This window comes from Suillus fuscotomentosus (assembly GCF_016647785.1).
Source record: "Suillus fuscotomentosus strain FC203 chromosome Unknown F5891scaffold_6, whole genome shotgun sequence".
In the NCBI taxonomy this organism is placed as follows: domain Eukaryota; kingdom Fungi; phylum Basidiomycota; class Agaricomycetes; order Boletales; family Suillaceae; genus Suillus; species Suillus fuscotomentosus.
In genome coordinates, this window is record NW_024539518.1 from 1,118,376 (window position 1) to 1,144,125 (window position 25,750).

The window sequence follows — 25,750 nt, forward strand, 5'->3', positions numbered from 1 at the left end:
GTTGTCTGAACAGCTTAACATCGGACCAGCATGCGAACACCTAGTGCTTTCATTCATAGGTCGCACTCACTGTTCAAAGCAACATCGACGCGCAAGAGTATCTATCCTGCTATCCGGCTGGAACGTGTTTCACGAAAAGACGGAACACCGCCAACACAACGTGTGTACAAGCGTCTTGCTTCATCTACTCTACCAGCCAGCACAAATTCAGATACACCTGAACCGTCTGCTGCTGGTTCTGTACCTCCAGAGGAACCTGATCCAAAGCCAACAAAACGGACGCGGATATCTCCAACTGCTTCGAGTTCTCCGTCTACTCCACCAGAGGACAGCATACAGCTTCCTCACGACTTGAACATCTTCTGGCTTCCAGACGATGGTCCATCAGAAACTGATTTCTTGAACAATAATAATCTACCTGCTCCTGAGCTTTTTGATGAAGCATTGACTAATTTACATATTACATTTCATCCGCAGACTCAGCATAGAGCAGCCTATTCATCTTCTTCAGGTCCTCCATTAGAGCCCACCCTTGCCCTTTATTGTCCAATAGAGGGTGGTGAATATATAATCGATGCTACCGTAAAAGAGCTTGCTCACAGGACTGGTGCTGAAGTCCTCGTTATCGATGCGGTCCAGCTTGCTGCTGGTGAATGTGGTCATTTTGGCAAAGGTACATATCTATCCTATAATGAACACCCGTGTTTCTAATGCTGCACTTCATTAGCTGCAAATGCTCTTCAACTCCCCCGGAATCCCCTCCATTTCCAGCCACCACCTGCCTCGAATTCCCAATCCTCCCCCCTTCGCGTATCACTAGAAGAAGACGACGACATGGACATGATGTCTCCAATTGCTATTCCTTCTCAAATGACCCTTCACCTTCTCGCACCCACTTCAACACGTGGACGCACCTCCGTACTTACCGCCTCTCGTAGTAATCCCGCCCCAAATCGTGTTAAAACGTTCTTCGATGAACTCATTAATCTGCCTTCTCCAAACGATACTAGCACGACTGGTACAAACACCAGCCGTCGCCCACGTATCGTCTATGTTCGCGACTTTCCTGTCCTCGCGTCCGCTTCTGCGACTTGGTACCCCCACCTACTTTCAGCCGTCCGCCAGCGCCGTATCGGCCCTCTTTCCCGCCCGTCGTCCCCGGTGTGTAACCCAATGACCATAATCTTTGGCATCACCCCACCCATCGCGCCCACACACACGTCCGCATCCATGTCTGCGTCCTCCGCTAGTTCAAGCCAGTTTGGTCTCATGAACGTAGCAGGACGCCGGAGGTCGCCACACGCTGCAGCTTCTACGCCTCCCCGATCAGGTATCGCTGATTGGGGCGAAGACGACGCTGCCGAGCGTGCTCGCGAGAAACGCCTGAAGGACCGGTTACGACGTTGGGAGAAAGATGGGGACATCGCTCTGCTCCAGGACCTCCCTACGCTCTCCACCCGGCCTGAAGAGCCCGAGGGGGAGCATGGGCCTCGAGGTGTTGTCGTCATTGGAGGATCGTCCATGCCACCGATGCTTGAGTCTATGATCGCACAGCGCGGCATGGCGAATGGGAGTAGCGCACCGGAGAGCGAGGTGACGACGCCTTTCTTCCGCGCGTCGGTGCTCGTGCCTGGCACTCGTCTGCAACCGGAGGAACGCCTATGCCGCATGAGCCGTCGACGGGAAATCAATGAACTCGCGATGCGCATGGGTGTTGGCGCAGTCGGAGGTGTCCTCGAACGTGCGGAGGCAGTAGAGGTAAAGTGTGAGGGCGAACGCCAGGAAGGAGGCAAGGATGACATGTGGGAGGACTGGAGCAATCAGTTTGAGCCCTGGACGAGCGTGCGGCAGATCGCAGATCGGGCGGTAGGGAGCGTTGTGTCTTCTGGACTTCCTCAGCAAAAAAAGCTGGGGCTCGAGCCGACGCCTGTGCCGTGGGCTACTGTGCACCATGCCTGGGCGGCTCAGCGCTCAGCGCATAGTCAGCGCAAGTCGTTCATGCGTGATTCTGCGATTAAGATATCGAAACAGAAGGACGCGGAAGAAGAGCACGAGGACGCGGAGGACGAGGAAACAGAGGGGGAGAAAGTGGATGAGGTTGTGGAGCGTGTCAGGCAGGACCCATACCTAGAACAGCATGAACAGAGGCTCTTATCTTGCATCGTGGACCCTGGTAAGCGGCTTCAGTATTCACATCTATGCTGTTTATTCACCATGATGATCCAGCTTCATTATCAACAACTTTCAGCCAAGTTCACCTTCCAGAACATACCGTCGACGCTGTCCGCACGATCGTCTCCCTGCCTCTCCTTCACCCAGCGGCGTTCCAGCAAGGTATTCTGAAGGAACATGGTATGACCGGATGTCTTCTTTTTGGGCCCCCAGGGACAGGCAAAACGCTGGTCGTTCGTGCACTTGCAAAAGAAGCTGGTTGTCGGATGCTGATTATATCGCCCTCAGATGTCATGGACATGGTACGTTCTCCTCGTTCTATCTCTCACAACTCACTAACTCCTTGCTTCAGTACGTCGGCGAAGGCGAAAAGCTCGTCAAAGCCGTTTTCTCGCTCGCACGCCGTCTCTCGCCCTGCGTTGTCTTCCTCGACGAAATGGACGCACTCTTTGGTGCGCGTATGTCTGGGCGCGAGAGCGGTGGAGCATTCGCACATCGTGGGGTCATCACTGAGTTCATGCAGGAGATGGATGGACTGAAGTCCTCGAGAGAGGATAGGGTGATCGTGATTGGTGCGACGAACAGGCCGTTTGATTTAGATGATGCGGTGTTGAGGAGGGTACCAAGGCGATTGTTGGTCGATCTGCCTGGGGAGAAGGAGCGCGAAGGTAAGTTTTGATCTTTCGATCTGATGTGATCTGTTTCATCTGATACGATTGATCTTTATTTAGAGATACTCAAGATTTTACTTCGGGACGAGACGTTGGCGCCTGAAATTGATCTTAAGGCGCTGGCAACGAAGACGGAAAGTTTCTCTGGATCAGACCTTAAACGTGAGATCAGTTGTGACGGGTTTTGTATCTCGATCTGATGCCCTTCTCTAAGATCTTTGTGTCTCTGCTGCCCTGGATGCCGTCAAGGAGAATGTTAAGGTTCCGTGGAAGCCTGATGTCCTCAAAACCTCACCAGCTAGCGAGCTCATCACCCCTCCTAAGGTGGCTTCGCTGGACACAGCTTCTGCTCCGCAGACGTTTGAAATAGTGACTCGGACAGACATTCAAGCAGATGCCCAGGATCCATTACTCGAAGAACCGGTGGTCGAACCTCCACCCCATGTTCGCGTCATCCATGCTCGCCATTTCACCAAAGCACTCAAGGAAATCACGCCTTCCTCATCCGAGTCTCTCGGTAGCTTAGCAGACCTTCGGAAATGGAACGAGGAGTTCGGCGAGGGTCGAAAAGACAAGAAGCGATACCAAGTTTGGGGGAAGGGCAGGTTCGGTTTCATCAACAAGACCACACCGACACAAGAGGAAGGGCGGGTGACGGCCAACTGCACACCACATCCAAGCCAATCATCAATAGAGCAATAGTACAGATCTAGGCTAGTATAGAGTGTAATAAACAATACTTGTGAAATCACCGAATGCGCGTCGTGCGACGGCGCCCGTTTCTTTGTGTCTGCTGTGGGGCTTCTTCGTCTTCTTCGTCTTCATCCTCGTCCACATCCATATCTACAGGTGGTTTTCCTCTGCCCTTGCTCTTGCCCTTACCTTTTCGCTGTGACTGAGTTTGCGTCTGTGACGGTTGCGAAGGTTCTACTTCCATCTCTTCTTCGTCTTCCTCATCACTTCCATCCTCAGGACTTTTCCTCCGCACACGGCGTCCTTCGTCTTGACCATCCTTGATTGCTTCCTCACCGACAGGGGTCATGTTTTTGAGGTCCTGTAGCCAATCTTGCGAACAAGCTGGGCACTTGGCATTCCGACTGCGATACTTCTTACAACAGTGGTAGTGCAAACGTGCCTTGCAATTCGGCGTGCTGCAGGCCACGCCACGGGTAACGATCTGATGTACTTGAGTCAGAAGCTGAGGAGAAATCAGGTGGTTTAAAGGCCCACCTCGTAGCATATGATGCATTCGAGACAATCCTCGGGATATGAGCTTTTGAGGTATGGAAGAAGTTCCAGCAATGTGCGCGTTGAGAGGGAATAGCGGCCTCGTCTATGGAGCGGTTAGTCTGTTCGCATGCTAGATATTTGTTGGTATCTTGCCTGCTCTTTAGCAACCACCCCTTAGCGACAAAACTACCGAGCACGATTTCGGCTTGCGCTTTCGTCATGGTTGTTTTGAGAGAGTTAACTTCGCGTAGGGCGAGCAATGAGGATACAGAGTACGCCTCATGCGGGGCGAGCATGATTTGCTCTACCTGGGAAGGGACACGATAGGTAACATGACACAAGGAATTTCATATAACTCACGACTGCCTTGAAGTAAGCGATTTCAACTGGCATGTAATCTGTAGCCATCTGTGCGATTTCATCATCCTTACTGTTCACCTGTCATATTGTGAGGACACTCAGGATCACTAGTGTGCAAAATGACTAACCATAGCATACATCTCTCGGCCAGTCTGTTCATCTGTTAGATGCCGAAATTCAAGGTCCAGACAATTGAGAGAATTATTGATACTGATAACAAAGAGATCCCAGTCCTCTCTTCTGTCAGAAAAACGAATGTCCAATGTCGGGTTTGCAGCTGAAGAAGGTCAGATAGCTACGACAGGAGGTGAGAGCTCTGTACGTACCTTTGACAGTATCGATACATTTCTCCCAGAGAACCTGAGCGTGTTTGAAGGAAAGTATGCTGCGTGAAAATACACCTTGGAGAAAGAGACGCTGAACGTCGTTTGCAGACACCATCGTGGTCAAAGTATAAGACGCGTCAATTAACTCGCGTCGCGTCGGTGGCTTCTGGAGACTCATCTCGTCATATATACGGCATGAAAACATCGTTTGCAAGTCAATTGCAAGTCGCGTACTATCAGAGTCCTTAAGTAAGTAATCATCGCTACATGTATATAGGCGTAGTATCCGTGCCCTATCATAATGTGCTCCAGCAGGAGTAGTAAAAAACTACTACCCTACATTACAACTTTGGAACTCGAAGGGTTTTACTGACCATTGCGGCTGCCCATAAACCGAAAACAACACTGACAGGGTGAATATCCCCACGGCCACCTGGTGTTCCCCACAACGTAATGAGACCTCCTGGTATCCCCTGTTTGCCCTCAACCCAACCTCGTCGAACCCAGTATGACAGAATCGCGACAAGTCCCAGAGACGAAGGGATTGGAAGGCCCTCGAAGTACCTGGACTTGCCTGCTGCGTCCTTAGGGATCAACGCAACAGTCGCGTTGAAGCGGGCGAGACGAGCGAGACCACAACATATGAAACCAGTCAAACATACAGTGTCAAGGTACGTCCGAAGGCCCACAGCAAAAGCAACCACAGCAGGTGCAACACCAAATGATACCTACCGTACAATAAAATTAGGCGAACGAGCAACGCGTATCGAGAGAATGCATACCAGATCTGCAAGACTGTCAAGTTCTTGGCCCAGCATACTGGATGATTTTCTCCACCTCGCGACTTTACCGTCCATGAAGTCAAACATCAATCCGGCCAGTGGGAGACCAAGTGCCCACAACAAGTAATCATCATCGTTCGTTAATAGGTACTGTGCAGATGAAAATATCGAGAAAGAGCCGCAGACACCGTTCATAATGGTAACAAGATCAGCTAGACGGAAGTTTCTGAAAGTAAACTTCTTAGCAAGTCGAGAAGTTACGGAAAACATGAGGATCTGTACCTGACTAGGGAGAAATGGCCATCAGTATCATTGTATTGTTGGAGAGAACTGTCGTGTTTGTTGTTGCCATTCACTGGACTGACTTTGCTTCGGGCCATGCTGGCTTTAAGGTGTGGATGGGCAGATGACCAGCAAGAGAGCCCTGGACGATCATACTAGCTGCGGGGTCCTTCTATTATAGCTCAAGGACACCAAACACCGCATAAACCCATGAATACAACAATATTAATGATTATCGTCCCAAGTCGGTAAACGTTAATCTACTCTACAACCATTGCGTCCTTTTGTTGCGCTTTCTCAATTTCTATGCTCTTTGCAGCATACTGATTAGGATGTGTCACACTTTCTCCTTCTCCGATCCCATCACCTTTCTTGACTCCTGCTGCTGCATGAGTGATCTCAAAAACTCGGGTACAGGCGACATGATAGTGTCCTTCTTTCACAGTACGCATGACCTCCGCTAGATCCGTCGATGTCAGTCCTTGTGATGAATAAGTTGCTAATAAACTCGTTTGCAAGTTGTCTGGGGAAAAGTGGCGATATGGACATCCATGGCAATCAGAAGGTCCAGGTTTGTCTGTTAAGAGAATCTGCTGACAACTGTATGGAATTGACCATCAGAACACCTAAACTGGGATGTTACATGTCCATACCTCTTTGCTGGATAGTTGGCACGCTTCCCTTCCAGTCCAAATGAATGTCTAATGTTGTACTTGTATTCTTTGTTGAACTTGTCGTCCGTGAGATTGCTGAAAGACTTCCTCCAAAATGCAATTGCTTCGTCTATCGACAAGCCAAGAACCTGATGAGTAACGGTCAACGAAGCTTCCAGTCAGTGAGCAATAAATGTCCCACTTTGAGAAACAGGCCGTATTGCAGCCGACCAAAATGTTTCAAGTGGCGGTCCCGCATGAGGCATGCGTGTAGGTTCCGCATGCACAAGGGGAAGTGTCGTTTGGCGAGGTCATCCACCATATCTGCTCTGATCTCATCGCCTGTGGTTGGACCAGAGTACTCTGAAGCTACCCCTGCGACAAATCCTCGAGACATGTGATTGAGTATTTCGGTTAGGCGTGTATCACCATCCATGCGCATTATTGACCGAGCGGTTGACTATCAGAAAATCAGAAAAGTTCTTAGGGATGTTAAAATGCTAACTGACATCGAGCGCATTTTCAAGGTTTGCTTCAAATGCTCGCAGAACAATGCTGAGCTGTTCCTTGCTAGGAACGTACGCCCAGCCGTCTTTGAGAAGGACACGTCGCTTATTGACAAGATCCGGCACTTGAGTCCATCTCACCTGTAGAGAATGAACACAGAGCAGGGAGAGTAGACTGTTTGACGCGCCTTGTAAAGCCTCTCCGTCGTAGGAACTCCTTCCTCCGGCTGCTGTATCCCCAAACCCTTCAATTCACCGGCATACTGTAGCTTCTCCTCTGAGTTGACCTAGCAGTACCGTTAGCGCGAGGAATGAGTGCTATCATGCACTTACCTCAGTCCATTTAAAGTCCCGGGATTGTAGAAAGAGCTCTCGCTCCTTTGTATCATCATTCTCATATCTCACTCGAAAGAGAGCAGTTTCTGCTTTCACGAACCTCCTCCTCAAGTCCTCTCTAAAAATCAGTAACCGGATGAGAGATCGACGATGAGAATGTAACGCACGATCGACAGAAAGCAAGTCTGAGTACGAAGTGACCTAGGTGGTCATTCCTCCTTTCAGTCTGCGTATCCACAGTCAAGGCACTGCTGCTGTTGAGAGGAAGGTGATCCCTGCACTGCCGCGTGGTCACACTCTTCAACTCCTCCCAAGATCTGTTACGCGCAAAAGAGGACTCGATTTCTGCAAGAACGCGAAGGCGATCCAAGGCGTATCTCTCAAAATCCTCTAAAGAGACTTCATACCATGGGGACTTGTCGTAACTTAAAATGGATTGAGGTCACCTCCTGAAAGTAGGCAATAAAGATACATACAAGTTGAGACGGAAAGGCCACTCAAATGAATTTGCTGATTTCGACGAGTCAAATTTCGCTGGGTCAAATTTCCTCCTTTCAGAATTGTTGTACATTGCGTGAAAACGATCAGTGGGTAGTCCAATAGACACTGGCAATAAGTAGGGAACGCGAGGTGTCACAAACGCGTAAATATTTGTCACACTACAATCTACATAAACGTCACAAAAGACTCGTGATCCCCAGTGAAGGTGCTCAGATAGGGCTGAATATGTGCAACATTAGACTATAATCCAGGTCTAGCTACTTCTCTCAGGCATACTTCCAAATAGCTGTTATAGGACCATAAACTATATAACATAATACAAAGACAATACTAAGATACTTCAAACATAAATTGACAGTCATATATCATGCATCAGCGAGGTCCGGGAGTCACAGAACGGCCAGTTTTGCGTCGAACCAGTCGCGCGCCTTTCTGCTTGCCTGTAGCCCCAGGATAAGGGTCAGGTGGGTCTTCCTCAACGTCAAAGGTCACTCCTGGCCGAGGTCGATTTTTTCTCCGCCTCTTCTGCTCCGCTTCTTCTCTATCCCTCCACTGGCTAGTTGCTACCATAGGATCCCGCGAAGGTGGGGGCACCATGGGCGGAAGAGGCTGAACTTGACTGACGGTAGAGTGAGCCGGAGACCCAATCACGGTGTTCGTCTGTGTAAATCATGAGACTCATCGGACTACACGAAAAATCATACGTACTGCAGTGTTTCCATCACATACGTCAAGAGATGCTCCAGACATGGTGCGATTTCTTTTGCTAGTCAGGAAACTGAACGGAGAGAACACATTGGATGAAGGGTGCTTGCGGTCACGAGGAGGATGCGCAGATGAAATGGTAATCTCAGGGTGCCTCCTGGCTCTGTCCTTTGATGCCTTTGACTGAGTCAACGCTGATGGGGGTGGAAGAGTCGTAGTCTGCATCGTGTGGGCAGGAAGTGCAGAAGCCACAATCTTATCCTTTGATTCCTTAGGGGAATAAGACGACTTAGAGTGCTGGATAGGTGGTGATACAATGGGCGGAGACTTATGCTGCTCCATAGATAGCTTTGGAGATCGAGTAACGGGACTCTCGAGAGGTTTAGAAGAGCCAGACCCTGACATGGTCCTGAACAACCCTCCAAGGAAACCACCCGGCTTCTTCTTCGACTCCTTAGATTCTGTTGACACCTGCCTCTGCCTCATCAGGGGCGCAGTTACTTGATGTGGAGAGGTGAAGCTCGTCTGCGGTGTTTGCGGTGTCTTAGGCATTGAGGGTGCAATAGAGGAAGGCGTCATCAGCGTCTCGGACTCGTGGGAAAATGTACGATTCATAGCTGATGGCAGATGAGCTCGGGACGGGGCAGGTGTAGATGGATGCCCTGAGACTGCAACACGGGCAGCCCACGAAGGTTCAGCTGTCTTGGAGGGGCGAGACAAAACGTTTCCTTGCGAAGAACTGGGAAAAGGCTGTGTTGACGTAGCACTGGAGTTGACCAAAGGTTGAGAAATTTTACGAGGAGAAGGAGGACGTGGGTTGACATTAGACGTGGAAACAGGCTGCGGAGTGGGTAATGATACAGTTCGATGATGGGGTATAGGATGTGTCGAGTGCGAGGGTTTGAGTTGCTGACTGGCGCTCGCTGGAGTAGCGTGACGATGAGATGCAGGGTATAATGGGTTCATAGCTGATGCATAACGAGAAGCAGAAGAAATCAAACCACGATAACGAGTAGAATCACTGGTATTAGGAGGGTCCTGCGCTTGGGTTTTCGCAGACGGCGTGCTGGCAGCCGCACGGACGCTGGGACCTTGAGGAATAGTCACGGGAGGTACAACAGGACGAGAGGAATAAGGTTTTGCGTGGGCCTCTGCATTATGAGGGTGAGATGCGACAGCAGACGCAGCGACCGCAGCATATTGTCTGCTACCTTTGAATGTAGCATCAACAGGAACACTCTGAGTAGAATTCAGCGGTGGAGCAACTGGTCGAGTGGTTTGCGCTGCGGTAGCTGATGCGCTGATAAGGGGTCGAGATGAATGGGATTTCGCGTGGGTCTCCGCAGTGGGCAAATTCTGAAGGTGAGGGGCGGTCACGGTCGTAGTAGGAGTCGCAGCGTATGATCTCCCTTTGGATGTATTATCTATAGAAACACTCTGAGTAACTTTCGGTAGTTGAGAAACTTGTCGAGCACCTTGCGCTGCAATAGCTGATGCGCCTATATGTGTAGCGGTGCTTTCGCACTTGGCTGCGCATCAGTCGATCGTTGGTACCCTCGAGGCTGTCCACCAGATGATGTCGTCCGATGAACAGGATCTTGGTGCAACGGAGTAAAAGTAGTCTGAGTTGGCGGAGCGGAGAACGGGGCACGAGAAGATGCAGAAGCGTATGCGTGCTGTTGAGTTGATGGTGCAGGAGGAGCCTGGGATGAAGTTGACGCTACGGCGGTGAGAGTAGGTTGCATACTAGGACTAGGCTTCACAGTGGGGGTAGGTTGCACGCTTGGAGTAGCCTGCACACTGCTAGGCTTCACAGTGGAGGTAGGCTGCATGCTCGGAGGAGGCTGAACGCTGGGGCTAACCTTCACAGCGGGGCTGGCCTGCACACTCGGAGTAGCCTGCACACTGCTAGGTCCAGGCTTCACAGTGGGGGTAGTTTGCACATTCGGAATAGGCTGCACACCGGGACTAGGCTTCACAGTGAAGGTAGGCTGCACGCTCGAAGTAGGCTGCACACTGGGGCTAGGCTTCACAGTGGGGGTTGATTGCACGCTCGGAGTAGGCTGCACACTAGAAACAACAATATCCTTGGGCTTCATTGGCAGTGGTGCCTTCCCATGAGCATGCAAGTCTGAAGACTTGGCAGTAGGAACGCTCGAGGAAGGCGCGGGAGCCTCAGAATCCTGCGCCGGAACCTGCATCTGTGTCTGCGGATACGTCTGTGAAGGGCTCGCAGTCCACTTATTCCCGAACTGTGGAGACTCAGGAACTTCCTCGATGGTGACTTTTGGCCGTGTCAGCCGAGGAGCCGGATTGGTCGGCGGATGTACGCCCGCAGGCATTCCTTGGCTCGGCAGGGGGTGCTGTGAACCTGATGTACCCTGATGAACTCCACTAGCAGGACCCATACCCGCAGATGGTGATGCCGGTGCAGCTTGAGAAGCCTCGCGAGAGATAGCAGGTGCAGGAGTAGCAGCCTTCTGGTACGCGGAACTTGCGGTCGCAGGCACAGCACCCATTCCCTCACCCGTCCCAGGCTTGCTCTTGTAGAGATTGGCATGTCCATTGGGCGATGAAGGCTGAGCAGAGGAAGCATAGGCTGCCATAGCCGAGGGATGAGCGGCAACTGGAGCTGGAGCGGGCTGCAATGGAACGACAGAACTGGTGGGTGCAGGGTTGATTCCAGCGGGACTACTGGGTGCCAGCCTAACAGGAAAAATGTCCTCTGGGATGTCGATCCCCGGTACTCTTGGTGGTGGAACCGGTAGAGGTGGGGGAGAAAACTGTCCAGCAGAAGCAAGTTGACCATACGATGAGGGAGACAGAGTCTGCGATATCGCAGACTGGGATGGAAACCCAGGAGCCTGCTGATGCGACCCTGTAGAACCAACAGGATGGACCGTTCGTGCCTGCGCATCCGGTGGGTGGTCACGGGTGCTGGACGTTGTCCTCAAGGTCTGCGAAGGCGCTGGGTACGATGGTGTAGGAAGATTACCGTATGGTGACGCTGGAGCCTGCGGTGCTACAGATTGAGACCCAGGAGTCTGCTGGTGTGTAGCTATAGAGCCCTGCCCGTGCGGAGGATGTTCACGACTGCCAGACGTTGTCCTCGAGACCTGCGAAGGTAACACCACAGATTGAAACATAGACCCAGGAGTCTGCTGCTGCGATGCTGTAGAACCAACACTATGAACCGTCTGCTGCGGGGGATGCTCACGGCTGCTAGACGTTGTCCTTGAGACCTGCGAAGGTAACACCACAGGCTGGAATGGATGCTCAGGAGTCTGCTGTTGTGATGCAGTAGAAACAATAGGATAGGTTTGAATCGTCTGCGGCTGCGTGTTCGGTGGATAGTCACGGCTACCGGACGCTGTCCTCGAGATTTGCAAAGACACTGGGTATGATGGTGCAGGAAGACTGCCGTATGGAGACGCTGGAGTCTGCGGCGTCACAGGCTGCAATGGGACCGTAGGAGTCTGCTTGTGCGACGCGACAGAACCGATAGTATGAGTATGAACCGTTGGCGTCTGTGGATGATCACGGCTGCCTGACGTCGTCCTCAAGACCCTTGAAGGCCCTGGGAAGGATGGTGCTGGAAGACTACCATACGATGAAGATGGGGCTTGCTGCACCACAAGTTGTGGTCCCGAAGTCTGCTGGAATGACGCAGTGGAACCAACAGCATGATTGTGAGTTATCTGCGGCTGCACCTGCACTGGTGTAGGATGGTCGCGACTCCCAGACGTAGTCCTCGACACTCGCGAAGGGGCTGAGTAAGACGGCGCAAGGAAACCGGAGTTGTGCGGGGGCTTATGAGGTAACTCCTGGTTTTCAGACAAGGGCGTAGCTCCTATCACAGCAATCTGCGGAAGTGCAGGCAAGAGATAGTGTTTGGACTGCTCCGGCGCGACTGCCTGTTCTACGCGTGAGTTAAACTAGCGAAGATATATTGAATCTGCGTACCTCTTTGACCTTAAGTGAGCTCTCTGGAGAGCCCCGAGGTGTCCCGGCAGCATACACGTCCTTTGGCGTGCCATAAGGCGACGACCGCAGCGATGAATTTAGAGTTGGAGCTGAACGGGGCGTTGTATAGTGGCTGTCTTGAGAAAGGACGTCCCGCAGCTGTGGATGAGATACCGCGGGCGGATCGGCTTGATGATGTGAGCTGTTAGGACCTGGATGCTTCTCCTCCCTAGCCGCGTAACCATCCTTGAGCGGTTGGGCAGTCTGCACGACCCATGATGATTTGACCGTACTCCCATTAGAAGTCTGAGCGGTCGTCATGCGAGGAGCGACGACGTAGGGTTCTGGACGATCAAGTGAAGTTCGTGGTACACGAGAAGGTTGTGATGCCATCATCATCGTCTGTGAGGTGTTCATCGATGTTGAAGGGGCAGGAGGTGTGGATGGTGATCGTTGAATTACTGTCGTGTTATTGCCCTGGGTTCCAGATGCAAGGGGAGTCTGTGAGCTCATAGGGGTTGGGCATGCAGAAGGGAGGGATGCATAACCCGACCCAATCTTAGGTGGGCTCGAGTTCGTCTTGTGAGCAGGTGATGAGGTTACATGCGGCTGGCTGGAAGCTACCGGACCCAATGAAGGCGTCGGTCTAGTCGGCTCATTCTGATGGTCTGCGACCGAAGAGGAACGTTGAGGTCTTGGGCCAGATACAGCAGGAGGATTAGAGAACGATGTCTTGTGTGAACGCGGTTGAGAGGGCTGGTTTTCCACTGGTGTACTGATCTGAGGGTGTCGGAGTGGTGTAAGGTCTTCTGGCCGATGATGACGGCCATGCGAGACATCAATTGCTACGGGATCTGTGCGAGATCGTTCCAGTTGGGGCTGCTCCGGCCGGCTACGGGGGACTTCAGAAGATTGTGATCTGCCATGAGATGGCTTCACCGCGGAAGCGAGGGATGATGCATGAGGATGTCCTGCACCATGGAGTTCATCTTGATGTAAAGGCGATTGTGACTTGTAAAGTACATCGTGAGCCTGGCGGTCGGCAGGGCCCTCTCCTGCAACAAGAACAGGTATGGTACCCACATGTCCTCGTGATTCGTGTGGTAAAGGTGACGAGTTGAAGCCTGGCGTGATAAGGGGTATATCCACTGTGTGAATTGACGTAGGTTTTAGGGGCTGCCGCGAGTCATAATATGTACCCTGGGTCGAGGTATACTTGGCGGTGATTATCACAATCAGCTCCATCATTCAGTCGTCAAGGCTGCTGAACACACCTCTGATTTAGACTTGGCGTCCTCACGCGGACCCAGGGGGGTGTCTTGGCCCTGTCTTTCCCTTACGGCACTAGTTTGATACCCATCACCTCTCTGCACGGGACCTCCCGAATGGTTTCTCTCGATGCGGTGCTGGAAAAAAAGGGTTAAGGGAGTTAAACAAGGTTGTTTGGGTGTCTTACTTTCAGAGAAGCTCGTTCAGTGTCACTGCCTGATTGAGCTCCTTGCATAGCCAATGACGTATGTCGCTCATGATGTGGTTTGGAGGGTTTATGAGGAAGGTAGACAGGCATCACGCGAGGCGCGGGCGGTGGATTGCTCCCTACGCCTGTTGTATTACTCTGAGTTACAACCTCTTGCTGGGGACCTGTAGACTGCGTGTGCAAAGCAGAAGGTTGGTTATGGGAAGAGTCAGCATGAGGTCGGCGAACCTTCGGTGTAGTATCAACATCATGCACCCATATAAAATCAGTTGAACATACCGATGAGACTCCGTCTTCCGTACGATGCCGCCTGTGACCGGTGATAGACTCGCGAATGGAGGGCTGATAGGCTTCCCTGCCAGAGATGGAAGCTTTGTCTGAATACACGAGGCCTTCAGAGTCTGACTCGATCTTTTTTTCGCGTCTGTGCCTGGATTGTTCCTTCTTCCTGTCGGCCTTTTCCTTCTCTCGATGCTGTTCAGACCTATGTCTTTCACGATGCCTTTCGAGCTCAGCACTAGCCCTTTCTCTGTCACGTTCTTTCTCCATTTCTCGATGTCTTTCACGTTCCTGGTCGCGATCTTTCGATCGCTTAGAGTAGATATCTTGAGCAGATGAAAGCCAATTAGTGGAAGGTGTGGTTGAATTCGCGGTAGTCTGGGGTTGGATAGGACGGGAAGAATGAGTTTGCCTGGAGGACCTTGCGACGTCTTCAGCGCCGGAGACTTGTTCATATGATGATTTTGGGGTTGGAGCATGTCGTCGATGAGATCTGGAGTCAATGGGCTCTGGTTGGGGGCGGCGTGAAGATGCTGTTGGAGGATAACCCTTGGCGTTAGATGGCTGGAGGGGTGCAGGAGTCTGGTAAGGTGTTGCGGAATGATAACCTGTAGATGGGTACTGGGCAGAAGAAGAACGTGTTTTACTGGCTGATGATGGGGCTGACTGATATGAGGGAGAAGGTGCAGCGGAAGAGTACTGGGGATGAGTACGAGACCTACTAGATTCACGATGACGGCGTTGATCGTAGTCGCGGTCAGTAGGCTTCTCTGTAGCCCAGAGTTTGTGACGATCGTCATGAAGACGGTCTTCTCGTCTTCGAGTGGCCATTCAGTGGAAAGCCAGGATCCAGTTCTTGGAAATGGAACGAGTAGAAGAATAAGAAAGAGAGAACTGACAGATGCCGACCCGTCGACATGAGGCATCCGGCAGTATGAAACTTCCTTTTAATATTTGCTTAGTAGTTTTAGTTACTTACTTACGTTCTTGAGGATGCTTGAGCGCTTGTAACGACGATTGGTGGGAACCAAACTGTTACCATAGTCAGTTCATTCTGATTTGATACTCATCAAAATGAGCGGCGTCGAGCATAGCAGCACCGTACACACATGGTAAGTACTGTCCGATTCCGCGGGTATGATAAGCATAGCCTTGCATGGGTCAAGGGCTACTAGGCCGATAAGATTTCATTCTAGTAAATGTAATAATAATAACAATAATAATAGTATGCAATGCATGGTGATGTCCGCCATTGACCAAGAGCGACGACGACTGAACGCCGTCGATACAAACTGATCATGGCATCGTCAGAGAGTTTCGGATGATAGCTCCCAGTCACAAAACGAGACTGGCAACAGTCCAAAAGTCCGTCCGACCTGCTTTTACACGATTTTGACTCATTACCGACAGTGAAACAGCGGAAAGGCTGGTGGTGACACTGAGGTCAACCCTGTCGAGACAATTTAAGGATCGTGTGAGATCACTCAGAATGATGAATCAAGAGAGTCGTTGCAAACGTTGTAGTACGTCGACATCGTTGATGAAAAAAAAGGAACAAGTTTAAACTTGGAGGGGTCGAATTTTTATATCCGGGGGTTGCTTACGAGAGCGATTCCCTATGACCGATTCCCACCGACCTTCGTCACTTCACTCGCTAGTGTCACTTTGGAGTATCATTGTCACGGATTATCCTCTTTTCGCGGTAGCATCAGCTTATATTTCAATACGATTCAGTCATCTCATCCTCTGAACTGCTGCTCATTTGCAGACTTGCATCGTATGTCTCATCATACCTAACCTTCAAACCCCAGACTCACATTTCAGCCAAACAAGAGTGATACCATGGATCTTATTGAGGAATTAAAAGTAAACGGTGGTCCTTCCATGGAGATCATTGATGAAGTCATCTCCGTTCGCGATCGTAAGCTCTCTTTCCTCTATATCAACTCACCTCTTCATATCTCATCAACATTATAGACCAAGCTTTTGCATCAAAACACATGCCAGACCTAGGGCATGATGTCAAAGATTTTCAGGTTTACACTTGGCGGATAAACAACTGGAAGAAATTAGAAAAGAGGCTCACAAGTGCTGACTTTGAATGCGGCGGTCACAAATGGTCAGTTCATTAGAGGGCCCTCTTCCCCTCACCCTCACATTTCTCAACAGGCGCATACTATTATTTCCCTTCGGAAATTCTAATGCACCCCCTAATGACACCGTTTCCGTCTATCTTGATTACGCTGATCCAAAGAAGTCCCCAGAGGGTTGGCATGCATGTGCCCAGTTCGCACTCGTCATTTCCAATCCCCACGACCCTACCATATTCACAGTCAGCCGTGAGTTCTATCATTTCATTTCACCTGCTCAAAAATACAACTATTCCATAGATGCCCACCATCGCTTTATCGCCGAGGAATGCGACTGGGGTTTCACCCGCTTCAGTGAGCTGCGCAAACTCTTCAATATTCAAGAAGGCCATTCCCGTCCAACTATCGAGGATGAGTCGGCCGATGTTACTGTCTATGTTCGTGTACTCGAGGATCCTACCGGCGTCTTGTGGCACAATTTTGTCAAGTGCGTATTCATCCTGCCGATCCTCAGCCCTTCTTATTTATTCCGTTCAGCTATGACTCCAAGAAGGAGACTGGCTACGTTGGCTTGAAGAACCAAGGCGCGACGTGTTACATGAATTCCCTTCTCCAATCTCTTTTCTGCACGCGTTACTTCCGAAAGGCGAGTGTGGCGCTGACATCTATTATTCAGCTAACGTGGCTTCTAGGCTGTGTACCAAATACCAACAGAAGACGAACACCCTACCGAAAGCGTACCCCTCGCCTTGCAACGGGTGTTTTACCATCTTCAGACATCAGATCAGCCTGTTGGTACGTATCAAGTTAATTTAACCCGTGATCCTTTCCAAAACGTAATTCCCCAGGAACCACGGAATTGACGAAATCGTTTGGGTGGAAGTCGTTTGACTCTGATCAACAACATGACGTCCAAGAATTTAACCGCGTACTCCAAGACAAGTTAGAGACCAAGATGAAGGTATTAGAATTCGGATCATATGCCCTGCAGTGTCTCATCCCATCTAGGGTACGAAAGCCGAAGGTGCAATCTCCAAGCTCTTCGTTGGAAAGATGAAGAGTTACATCAAATGTGTGAACGTCGAATTTGAATCATCTGTATTTGAGGACTTCAATGGTAATCTCGATTTTCTCCTATCTGACACTATCTAATGCGTTATTTGATCCAGACATCTCTCTCAACGTCAAGGGAATGAAGAACCTGTACGAGTCATTCAAGGATTACGTCGCTGTTGAGATGATGGAGGGTGAGAATAAGTATCAAGCTGAAGGGTTTGGTCTCCAAGACGCGAAGAAGGGAATCCTCTTCCAATCATTCCCTCCTGTGCTCCATCTGCAACTGAAGCGTTTCGAATATGATATACAGCGTGACGCGATGGCAAAGGTTCGTAGCACAAGTAAAACTGTGGTTCTCATTGATTAATCTCCTGTAGATCAACGATCGCCATGAATTCCCATTTGAAATCGACCTCGCGGAATTCCTGGATGAGGATGCCGATCGTTCGCAGTCATGGAACTATAAGTTGCATGGCGTGTTGGTACATTCAGGGGATCGATATGGCGGACATTACTTTGCACTCATCAAACCCGATCGGGAGACGAGATGGCTGAAATTTGATGATGATAAGGTCACCCCAGTCACTGATCGCGAGGTATTAGAGGAAAACTACGGCGGTGAACCCCTGAATGGCATCACTCCTCCACTGCAACGCAATCAAGTACGAGCCATGAAGAGGTTCACCAATGCGTATATGTTGGTCTACATTCGCGAATCAGCCACCGAGGAAATCCTTTCGACTTGGAAGGACGAGGACACCCCAGCACATCTCAGTGAGTCACTTTGTAACGTAATAACACGTGTTGCTGACTATAATTAAAGAGCGTCGACTTGAGGACGAGAGACTACAGATCGAAGCTAAGAAGCGTGAACGCGAGGAGCAGCATCTTTTCCTCACAGCCAAGGTTTGTGATGGTCTCGTCGTTCACTTGTCCTCCTGCTCACGTCAGTTAAGGTCATCACTGATGATACATTCGCTCATCACGAAGGTTTTGATCTTGCTACCTTTGATGAAAAGAACTGGCCGCCTTCGGAGCTACCGAGCTTCCGTGTTTTGAAGCAAGAAACCTACAGTACCTTCAAGTCGCGTGTAGCGAGCCACTTCAACCTCCCAGAGAACAAAATACGCCTCTGGGTTCTGGTCAATCGTCAAAACAAGACTGTTCGCCCTGATACTCATATTCCTGAGAATGAACCGACGCTGAGTAGGTTCTTGTCCTTTCACAGCTATTGATCTCTGATGCTCGCTGTAGCTGTCGAGGTGATTCGCAATAATATGGCAGCAAGGCAGAATGATCTCCGCTTGTATCTTGATATAATACCCGATCCAAGCAAGGTATGTCGCTGTTCTGTGCTGCAGGAAGTTCATTGACAGGTTGTTGTAGCCCGAGCCACCAGCGGGGTCCATCATGATTTTCCTCAAGCACTTTGACATGGCGAAGCAGAGTCTGTTTGGTATTGGTAAGGTGTATATGTCGAGGAATAGTAAAGTCCAGGATTTGCACCCTTTGATCAATGAGCGGATGCGGTGGGCACCTGGCACTCCTCTAAGGTTGTTTGAGGTGCGTTAACAGAATTGCCGTTCGGGCTTGGATCTTACTCTTGACTGGTTGTAGGAAATAAAGCCTGGCATGATCGAGCTGATGAAGCAGAAGCTTACTTTTGCTCAGAGTGAGATCCAGGATGGAGATGTCATTTGTTTCCAGGTCGACCACTCCGAGAAAGAGTGAGTATTCAATCCTCACTCTCAACAATCTATGTTCAAGTCTTGTTTAGGATCCACGACCTCGATGCCCAGGGTATGTACTCCAACCCGATACAATTTTACGACTTCCTCCAGAACCGCGTCATGATCATCTTCCGACCGAAATTCGAGGACCCAGACCACGATCACCCAGAGTTCAGTCTAATCCTCAGCAAGAAGCACAACTACGACATGGTTGGTGTTCTTCCCTACGTGTTAGTGGCTTGAGTAGCTGATGACTTGCCCAGATGTCGACGAAGGCTGGCGAGTTCTTGAGACATGATCCGATCAAGCTTCGATTCACAACGACTCACGCAACGAACGGATCACCCAAATCAGTCCTTAAGCGATCTCTCAATCAGAGCATACAGGAAATCATGGTACCGAGTTATATCAATCCAACGACGACTGTCATTCTCTACGAGAAGCTGGATGTAAGCATTGTGGAGCTGGAGACAAAGCGAAGCCTCAAGATTATGTGGACGGGGATCCATAATAGGGAAGAGGCTTCATACCCGTTCCTGTTGCCGAAGACGAGCTCGGTCCATGATCTTGCTGATCACCTAGCGAAGCAAGTGACGCTGAGCCCTGGAGGGACCGGTAAGATTCGTGTCTTTGAGGTGTCGAAAGATGGGAAGTTCCAGAAGGAGTTTACGGGCTCTGAAATGATTGGAAACATCCCTGAACCTGTTGAACTGTATGCGGAGGTATGTATGCTACTTTTGGTTGTGTCTTTCTATCAGCGATTTCAACGTGAAACAGGAAATACCTCGAGACGAACTTGAAGCGGACGAAACTAGCAAGACCATCAGTGTCTTCCACTTCAATAGGGAAGTTGCACGTACGCATGGTGTACCTTTCCGATTCGTCGTAAAATCTGTGAGTATCTTTGTCGCTTGGCCATGGCTTTATTTTGACGAGTGATTCAAGGGTGAAAAATTTGCGGACACAAAGAAGCGTCTGCAGGCACGAATAGGTGCATCAGACAAGGACTTTGCCAAGTATCGGTTTGCCCTAATCCAAGTGGCTACCTTCAAGCAGCCGTCATATATCGAGGACGGTGAGCGCTTAACTTTATCGCGAAAGATTGCTATTTTCTGACAACGACACAGAGGACACCATATACGAACACAAATTCGCTCCCGAAGATGTCCTTGGACTGGATCACATAGACAAGTCGGGCAAGGCAAGAACAGCAGGCGAGAAGGCTATCGTCATCAGAGGCTGATGTGAAGTGATGTATACGGTTTGGACTCGGATTGTGTTCTGCGCGTCGTCTTTTATCTTAAGCACATTGTACTTTTGTCTCAATTTATGCAGTATCAACAATCGCGTTTCAGCAAGACACGTGTGTATTGCATGAAATGGACAAGGTATGTACGAATATCTAGGGTTTACTTCCGTTTCTTGCCTCTCTTCTTGGACTGCGGGTAAAGTGGCTTGAGTTGGTTGAGAGTGATTTAGAAGAGGTACTTACAGATTTTGAAGTAGATGGGGTATCGTGGCCCTCGCCATCGCTTGACGCCACGCTCTCCGCCTTCGTACTATTGGCGCGGGGTGGGATAAGACTATTCGGAGGCTTAACGGGAGTTCCAGGAGCAGAGCCTGCAGCACCCCCTGCCGCAGCTGCTGCAAGCGCAGCAGCATGAGCAGGGTGGCCAGGTGGCGGTGGCCCGGGCATGAGGACTGGCTGGGGTAGAGGGAGGTCGATCTTGGCTCCTACTTTTCCATATTTTTGTTCTGAAGGGAAGTTCAGGAAGTTGTCGGATATCATACGTGAAGTAAAACACCTTTAATCCCTCTAGATGTTGGAGTCTCCTCATAGAGCGTGCGCATCTTCTCATTCGCGATCATCTCACCAGCTGACTGAAATATTATGCTTCCCCATCCCTCGACAAAGGTATTAGCTTCTGCGACAACCTCCATGATTTCTGCTTCTAGCTCTTTCTCTGCTTGCAGAAGACTATTCCAGAGGTCATCGCCGATTGACCCTTTCTGCAGAAGATTTTGTAGAGCAGGCTTGTCTTCGCGGAGTCTAACAACACGAGAGACGTCTGTCATTGCACGGCGAACGAGAGCGGCTTTGAGAAGGGCTTCATGAGCTGGAGGGTCGGTCTTCTGTAGCAAGGAAATGTAGACATCGCGTTCTGGATGCGAAGAAAAGTAGGGTTCGTACAGTTTGCCTGTTACACGTCACACGTCAGTATGCACGATCATGAAACTGCTCGCGGTTCTTACCTGCACTGCGTTTTCTGTAGAAATGGCTGAAGAGTAGTAAACTTGAAATGACTATTCCGACATATAGGACGGGAACCAGGACTGAAGCCATGATGGCAGCTGGAGACGTGGAGTAAGACTTGCAGATTCACTGTTGCCAACTCAATGTGCCACGCGGAAGCTTTGTCCATATTTGTATCAATTTGCCGGCGGAGCTTCTAAATGTGGCAAGCTTGTTCTCGGGTTTCTTGAATACCGAACTTCACATGCATGGGAGCGGGAGTCTTATGTACTTGCGCTTGGTCCGAGTACTTATAAGACATATCCTCCGCTTTTTACTTCCAGCTAACTCACTACTTTCACTATGATTGGTCGTTCTTCTTTTTTTCCAAAGTCTGTCGCCAGAAATATATCTACCAATGGTTTTAGGCGTCTGGCTTCCACCAAGGTACTTAATATCACCGCCTTATTTCGGTGGTGTCTTTGCTCAGAAAAGCTTTCAAGTCTCTCAAAGAAACACTTCAAGAAGTGATCCCGGCGAAGCAAGAGCAACTTAAGAAGCTGGTCAGTTGCGTTTCTTTTAAACATATTAGTTTGACATTAGTGCCCATCCTGTAATAGAAAGCCGAACACAGTCAAGCTGTAGTGGGGGAAGTCAAGGTCAGTCATTCATTCCACAGCCGTGGAGCTGATTGACGTGTCACATAGGTGGAGAACATCCTGGGTGGAATGCGTGGTCTCAAAGCCATGCTCTGGGAAGCTTCAGTCCTGGACCCGAACGAGGTTCGTGACAATTGCCGAACTGCTGAGGTGACTGACGCTAAAGCATTATCTAGGGCATCCGTTTTCACGGACTGACTATCCCAGATTGTCAAAAGGTTCTCCCACCAGCACCCGGCGGCAAGGAGATGACAGCTGAGAGCATGCTCTGGCTTCTTCTGACCGGAAAAGTTCCTACTCCGGAGCAAAGCCGTCAACTGTCCGCCGAGCTTGCAGTGAAGGGAGAACTCCCGCATTTCGTCACGCAGCTTGTAGACTCGTATGTCCCTACCTACTGTGTCTACCATCTGTTTATTCAATTTATTAGCCTACCAAAGACCCTCCACCCCATGACTCAGTTGGGCATGGGTGTTGCAGCTTTGAACCATGACTCGGAGTTTCAAGCAGCCTATGAGCGTGGAATCAAGAAGCCGGAGTATTGGACGTATACTCTTGAAGACTGTTTGAATCTCATTGCCAAACTCCCTGCTCTGGCGGCCCGTATTTATCGGAATGTTTACCACCCTGAGAGGTCTTTAGAATCTGTCGATAAGAACCTGGATCTTGTTGGTTAGTATATGGCTAGTATCATTTGCAAAGACATGTTTAGTGTGCGTACAGGTAACTACTCCAACATGCTCGGGTTTGGTCAAAACGAGCACTTGACGGAGTATCTCCGTTTGTACATCGCGTTGCATGGTGATCATGAAGGTGGTAATGCTTCAGCTCACACTGCTCGTGAGTACTCCTCAACGTCAATACTGTATCCGTTTTTGACGACAACGATCAGACCTCGTCGGATCAACACTCTCTGACCCGTATATCTCCTACTCTGCCGCTCTCTTTGCACTCGCTGGACCTCTTCATGGGTGCGCTTCCAGTCATTGCATGTGTAGTTTAAACGTCATCATATACCTTCAGTCTAGCGAACCAGGAGGTACTGAGATGGCAGATGGCCATGCAGAAAGAGATTGGTGACAACATAACTCATGGGAACATCAAGGACTACCTCTGGAAGACGTTGAAGAGTGGTCAAGTCGTTCCCGGGTGTGTCTCTTGTGTGCTATGTCTGACGGGCATATCCTGACCTGATATCTAGATACGGGCACGGAGTCCTGCGTAACCCTGATCCTCGATTCATTGCTCTTCAGGAATTCTGCAAGACTCGCCCAGAGTTGCAAGCAAGTCCCATAATTCAGCTCGTGCAACAGGTCAGAATTGCTATTACTGTCATATCTCACATAACACTTATCTATCTGCATAGACGGCCGAGATTGCCCCTGACGTTCTCAAAGAGCATGGAAAGGTGCGTGCACTCGTTTGCAAATGGTGTAATTCTGCTGACATTATTCTAAAGACGAAAAATCCTTACCCGAATGTTGATGCAACCTCAGGCAAGTCCTTCCACGCATGGCATAATCCTGGGTCCTGAGGATCGTTATGAAAGGCTGCGTGTTGTACCATTACGGTCTGACTGAGTTCAAGTACTACACCGTTATCTTTGGTGTTTCCAGAGGTAAGCAACCGCCTGCTAACTTTCTCATTTTGCTCATGTGCCACAATCTAGCTTTGGGAGCTCTGACCCAATTGGTGTGGGCCCGAGGTCAGTATTGATGGTTTCTTATAGTATAAGGGTGCTGATGCATGTGATGAATATAGCACTAGGACTTCCTCTCGAGCGGCCTAAATGTACGTATCTGATGAAAATAGTACATGTGATAAGGCTGATCGGTGTTTTTACTCAGCATATTCGATGGACGCCCTTCAGAAGCTCATCAAGAACTAGATAGACATCACAGAGACGCTGAGATTTCTGATTTCGCGTAGGAGTGAGGGCATCTGGCACTATTTTATTGGAACCACATTTATATCCCGCAAAATATGGAAAGACAATAAAAACGCCATACATGGTATCTTACACCTATACTGAAGAGATTCGAAGGAGAATGACAATATCGCCAAGAAGGTCAGACTAGATCGATCACTAAAAGACGAAAGAAAGAAAAATCCAGAGTCAGTGAGTTCATGACACCTATGGAGGCATCGGGTACCAAAAAAGACAAGGAGAGGGTAAGGGGGTAAAGAAGACTGTCTCATGATGAACTGTCCAGGTATATACGAGTATCAGAAACGTCTTGGCATTGGCTGCTGCTGTTGAGCAGGGGGTATTTGTTGTGGGTATGGTTGTTGTGGGGGCGGTGCACGGCCAGGGAGCATAGCGGGCGGAGGGCCACTGGAGGGACCCGGCATGCGGTGCTGCTGAGGTTGGGGCTGACGTCCAGGAGGAAATCCTTGATAACCGCCTTGAGCAGGACCAGGGGAGATGGACCCTGGAGGCGGCATGGACCCCGGCGGTGGTATGGACCCAGGAGGGGGCATGAATCCTGGAGGGGGTCCTTGTCCAGGTGGAAATCCTCTTGGAGGGGGGAATCCTTGCGGGGGACGACCACCCGGGGTGGGTCCTGGCCCTCCCTGGGAATGAGGAGGTGGTGGACCACGGGGTGGATGCTGCTGGGATGGACCAGGGCGTGGTTGATTTTGGGGAGGTGCGGACGCTGGAGCTGGGTCGTGAAGCGCAACAGGCGTCGGTCGACCGCCAGGGCCAGGCGGACTGTTTGGTATGGGACCAGGTGTGGCAGGTGGAGGTGGATTCTTCTCAGCAGCCTTGATGATCTCATCGCTGTTTCAGGTAAGCGTGGGATAGATACATGATAAGGTGGTGAATGACATACTCGAGAAGGTTCAGTACTGCGCAGAGAACGACCCATTCGACACAATCCTCATTCCCCTCTCCCAAGGTCTGCCAGACTGCTTTTTCTTCGGGTGATTTTCCAGTGATGCTAATTCTAGTTCCGCCACCGTTTGGACCTGGGGGGTTCTTCTGTATCTTTCCGAATTCGATGCGCTTTGGGGGAATATTATGACCTGCATAAGCGAAGTAGAACATGCTCCAGAAAGCAGCATTAGGATTTGGTTTTGATATTTGAAAGAGGGGTAAATCGGGAGAGTCTGGGGACGGCAGGGAGAGCTTGTAGATGGGTGATATGACACCTGTGTTGGTAATCGTCCATTTCAGATTACGGGAAGCTTCGCATCTGACATAGCGGGCAGCGGAAGAGCTTGAATGGCCAGGGTCGGATGCAGTAGATTTACCAGGATTCTGGCGCGGGGGGAAAAGCTTTGCGACACAGAGGTCACCTTGGGGAGAGGGTGTCAAAAGATAGTTCTCGGAATTCTAATGACGAGATATTAAAGAAGGGATTCAAGATAAGCGGGTTATATGACTTACAAAGTTTGTGTGAAGGTAAGAGTAGAGAATGTTAGACGGTTGACCTGTTTTTATTAATTAATGAGACATTGAATGAAACTGATTGAAACTCGCCATGAGGAGTTACTATGAGAGTAGGAAGATGGTTTGGTATGGGCGGGTGAGTAGGAGAGGTATATACGGCGTAAATGGCTAAAGACCGAAAATCAGCTTGTATCAATGAAAAGGCAATCGAAACGTACCAGCCATGGAGGAAGAAGACAAGTTGTGGTGACTTCCAGAAAAGGAACACCACCTCAGTACTGAGTCTGTGGGCTGGACGACGAGTTGTGACTTGTGACTGAAATGTGATGTTGAGTCACACCCTTCATC

General features: G+C 50.0%; 9 protein-coding genes across 9 annotated transcripts; 3 read left to right on the plus strand and 6 right to left on the minus strand.

The window, feature by feature from the left end:
* Nucleotides 1-12: 12 nt before the first annotated feature.
* On the plus strand, nt 13-3,568 carry F5891DRAFT_635373 (uncharacterized protein). Its single transcript, XM_041372587.1, has 6 exons — nt 13-673; nt 728-2,173; nt 2,227-2,474; nt 2,525-2,840; nt 2,904-3,005; nt 3,058-3,568. Exons 1-6 carry the CDS (start codon nt 31-33, stop codon nt 3,543-3,545), a joined length of 3,243 nt encoding a protein of 1,080 aa, XP_041231554.1. The 5' UTR covers nt 13-30; the 3' UTR covers nt 3,546-3,568.
* On the minus strand, nt 3,411-5,088 carry F5891DRAFT_635342 (uncharacterized protein). Its single transcript, XM_041372586.1, has 6 exons — nt 4,760-5,088; nt 4,562-4,710; nt 4,434-4,511; nt 4,227-4,381; nt 4,074-4,176; nt 3,411-4,020 (listed from the first exon to the last, which is right to left on the minus strand). The coding sequence occupies exons 1-6, from the start codon at nt 4,962-4,964 to the stop codon at nt 3,592-3,594; spliced, it is 1,119 nt and encodes a 372-aa protein (XP_041231555.1). The 5' UTR covers nt 4,965-5,088; the 3' UTR covers nt 3,411-3,591.
* On the minus strand, nt 4,949-5,961 carry F5891DRAFT_1007560 (uncharacterized protein). Its single transcript, XM_041360478.1, has 3 exons — nt 5,824-5,961; nt 5,542-5,767; nt 4,949-5,487 (listed from the first exon to the last, which is right to left on the minus strand). The coding sequence occupies exons 1-3, from the start codon at nt 5,919-5,921 to the stop codon at nt 5,101-5,103; spliced, it is 711 nt and encodes a 236-aa protein (XP_041231556.1). The 5' UTR covers nt 5,922-5,961; the 3' UTR covers nt 4,949-5,100.
* A 58-nt stretch (nt 5,962-6,019) lies between these two features.
* Nucleotides 6,020-7,953, minus strand: F5891DRAFT_1275016 (DNA primase, large subunit). Its single transcript, XM_041370191.1, has 8 exons — nt 7,795-7,953; nt 7,486-7,743; nt 7,316-7,436; nt 7,159-7,269; nt 6,986-7,123; nt 6,679-6,936; nt 6,477-6,625; nt 6,020-6,423 (listed from the first exon to the last, which is right to left on the minus strand). The coding sequence occupies exons 1-8, from the start codon at nt 7,887-7,889 to the stop codon at nt 6,084-6,086; spliced, it is 1,470 nt and encodes a 489-aa protein (XP_041231557.1). The 5' UTR covers nt 7,890-7,953; the 3' UTR covers nt 6,020-6,083.
* A 5,838-nt stretch (nt 7,954-13,791) lies between these two features.
* On the minus strand, nt 13,792-15,291 carry F5891DRAFT_635465 (uncharacterized protein). Its single transcript, XM_041372588.1, has 2 exons — nt 14,244-15,291; nt 13,792-14,192 (listed from the first exon to the last, which is right to left on the minus strand). Exons 1-2 carry the CDS (start codon nt 15,072-15,074, stop codon nt 13,917-13,919), a joined length of 1,107 nt encoding a protein of 368 aa, XP_041231558.1. The 5' UTR covers nt 15,075-15,291; the 3' UTR covers nt 13,792-13,916.
* A 544-nt stretch (nt 15,292-15,835) lies between these two features.
* F5891DRAFT_1007572 (uncharacterized protein) lies at nt 15,836-20,463 on the plus strand. Its single transcript, XM_041360479.1, has 21 exons — nt 15,836-16,020; nt 16,077-16,164; nt 16,221-16,362; nt 16,413-16,582; nt 16,634-16,820; nt 16,871-16,979; nt 17,026-17,128; nt 17,182-17,294; nt 17,342-17,450; nt 17,503-17,717; nt 17,767-18,163; nt 18,213-18,295; nt 18,346-18,595; nt 18,644-18,726; nt 18,776-18,952; nt 19,007-19,116; nt 19,167-19,329; nt 19,383-19,841; nt 19,897-20,013; nt 20,065-20,194; nt 20,247-20,463. The coding sequence occupies exons 2-21, from the start codon at nt 16,086-16,088 to the stop codon at nt 20,360-20,362; spliced, it is 3,312 nt and encodes a 1,103-aa protein (XP_041231559.1). The 5' UTR covers nt 15,836-16,020; nt 16,077-16,085; the 3' UTR covers nt 20,363-20,463.
* On the minus strand, nt 20,440-21,573 carry F5891DRAFT_1007577 (Pre protein translocase subunit Sec66-domain-containing protein). Its single transcript, XM_041360480.1, has 4 exons — nt 21,373-21,573; nt 20,925-21,317; nt 20,612-20,874; nt 20,440-20,558 (listed from the first exon to the last, which is right to left on the minus strand). Exons 1-4 carry the CDS (start codon nt 21,461-21,463, stop codon nt 20,529-20,531), a joined length of 777 nt encoding a protein of 258 aa, XP_041231560.1. The 5' UTR covers nt 21,464-21,573; the 3' UTR covers nt 20,440-20,528.
* Nucleotides 21,574-21,611: 38 nt separating this feature from the next.
* Nucleotides 21,612-23,957, plus strand: F5891DRAFT_1007579 (citrate synthase-like protein). The gene is made up of 16 exons (XM_041360481.1): nt 21,612-21,799; nt 21,856-21,915; nt 21,973-22,011; nt 22,060-22,134; nt 22,188-22,390; nt 22,439-22,680; nt 22,732-22,848; nt 22,901-22,979; nt 23,032-23,157; nt 23,210-23,321; nt 23,375-23,416; nt 23,468-23,504; nt 23,558-23,626; nt 23,678-23,713; nt 23,770-23,799; nt 23,856-23,957. The coding sequence occupies exons 1-16, from the start codon at nt 21,716-21,718 to the stop codon at nt 23,894-23,896; spliced, it is 1,392 nt and encodes a 463-aa protein (XP_041231561.1). The 5' UTR covers nt 21,612-21,715; the 3' UTR covers nt 23,897-23,957.
* Nucleotides 23,958-25,691, minus strand: F5891DRAFT_1007582 (uncharacterized protein). The gene is made up of 5 exons (XM_041360482.1): nt 25,621-25,691; nt 25,493-25,570; nt 25,400-25,443; nt 24,843-25,345; nt 23,958-24,790 (listed from the first exon to the last, which is right to left on the minus strand). The coding sequence occupies exons 1-5, from the start codon at nt 25,625-25,627 to the stop codon at nt 24,235-24,237; spliced, it is 1,188 nt and encodes a 395-aa protein (XP_041231562.1). The 5' UTR covers nt 25,628-25,691; the 3' UTR covers nt 23,958-24,234.
* Between the last annotated feature and the right edge of the window lie 59 nt (nt 25,692-25,750).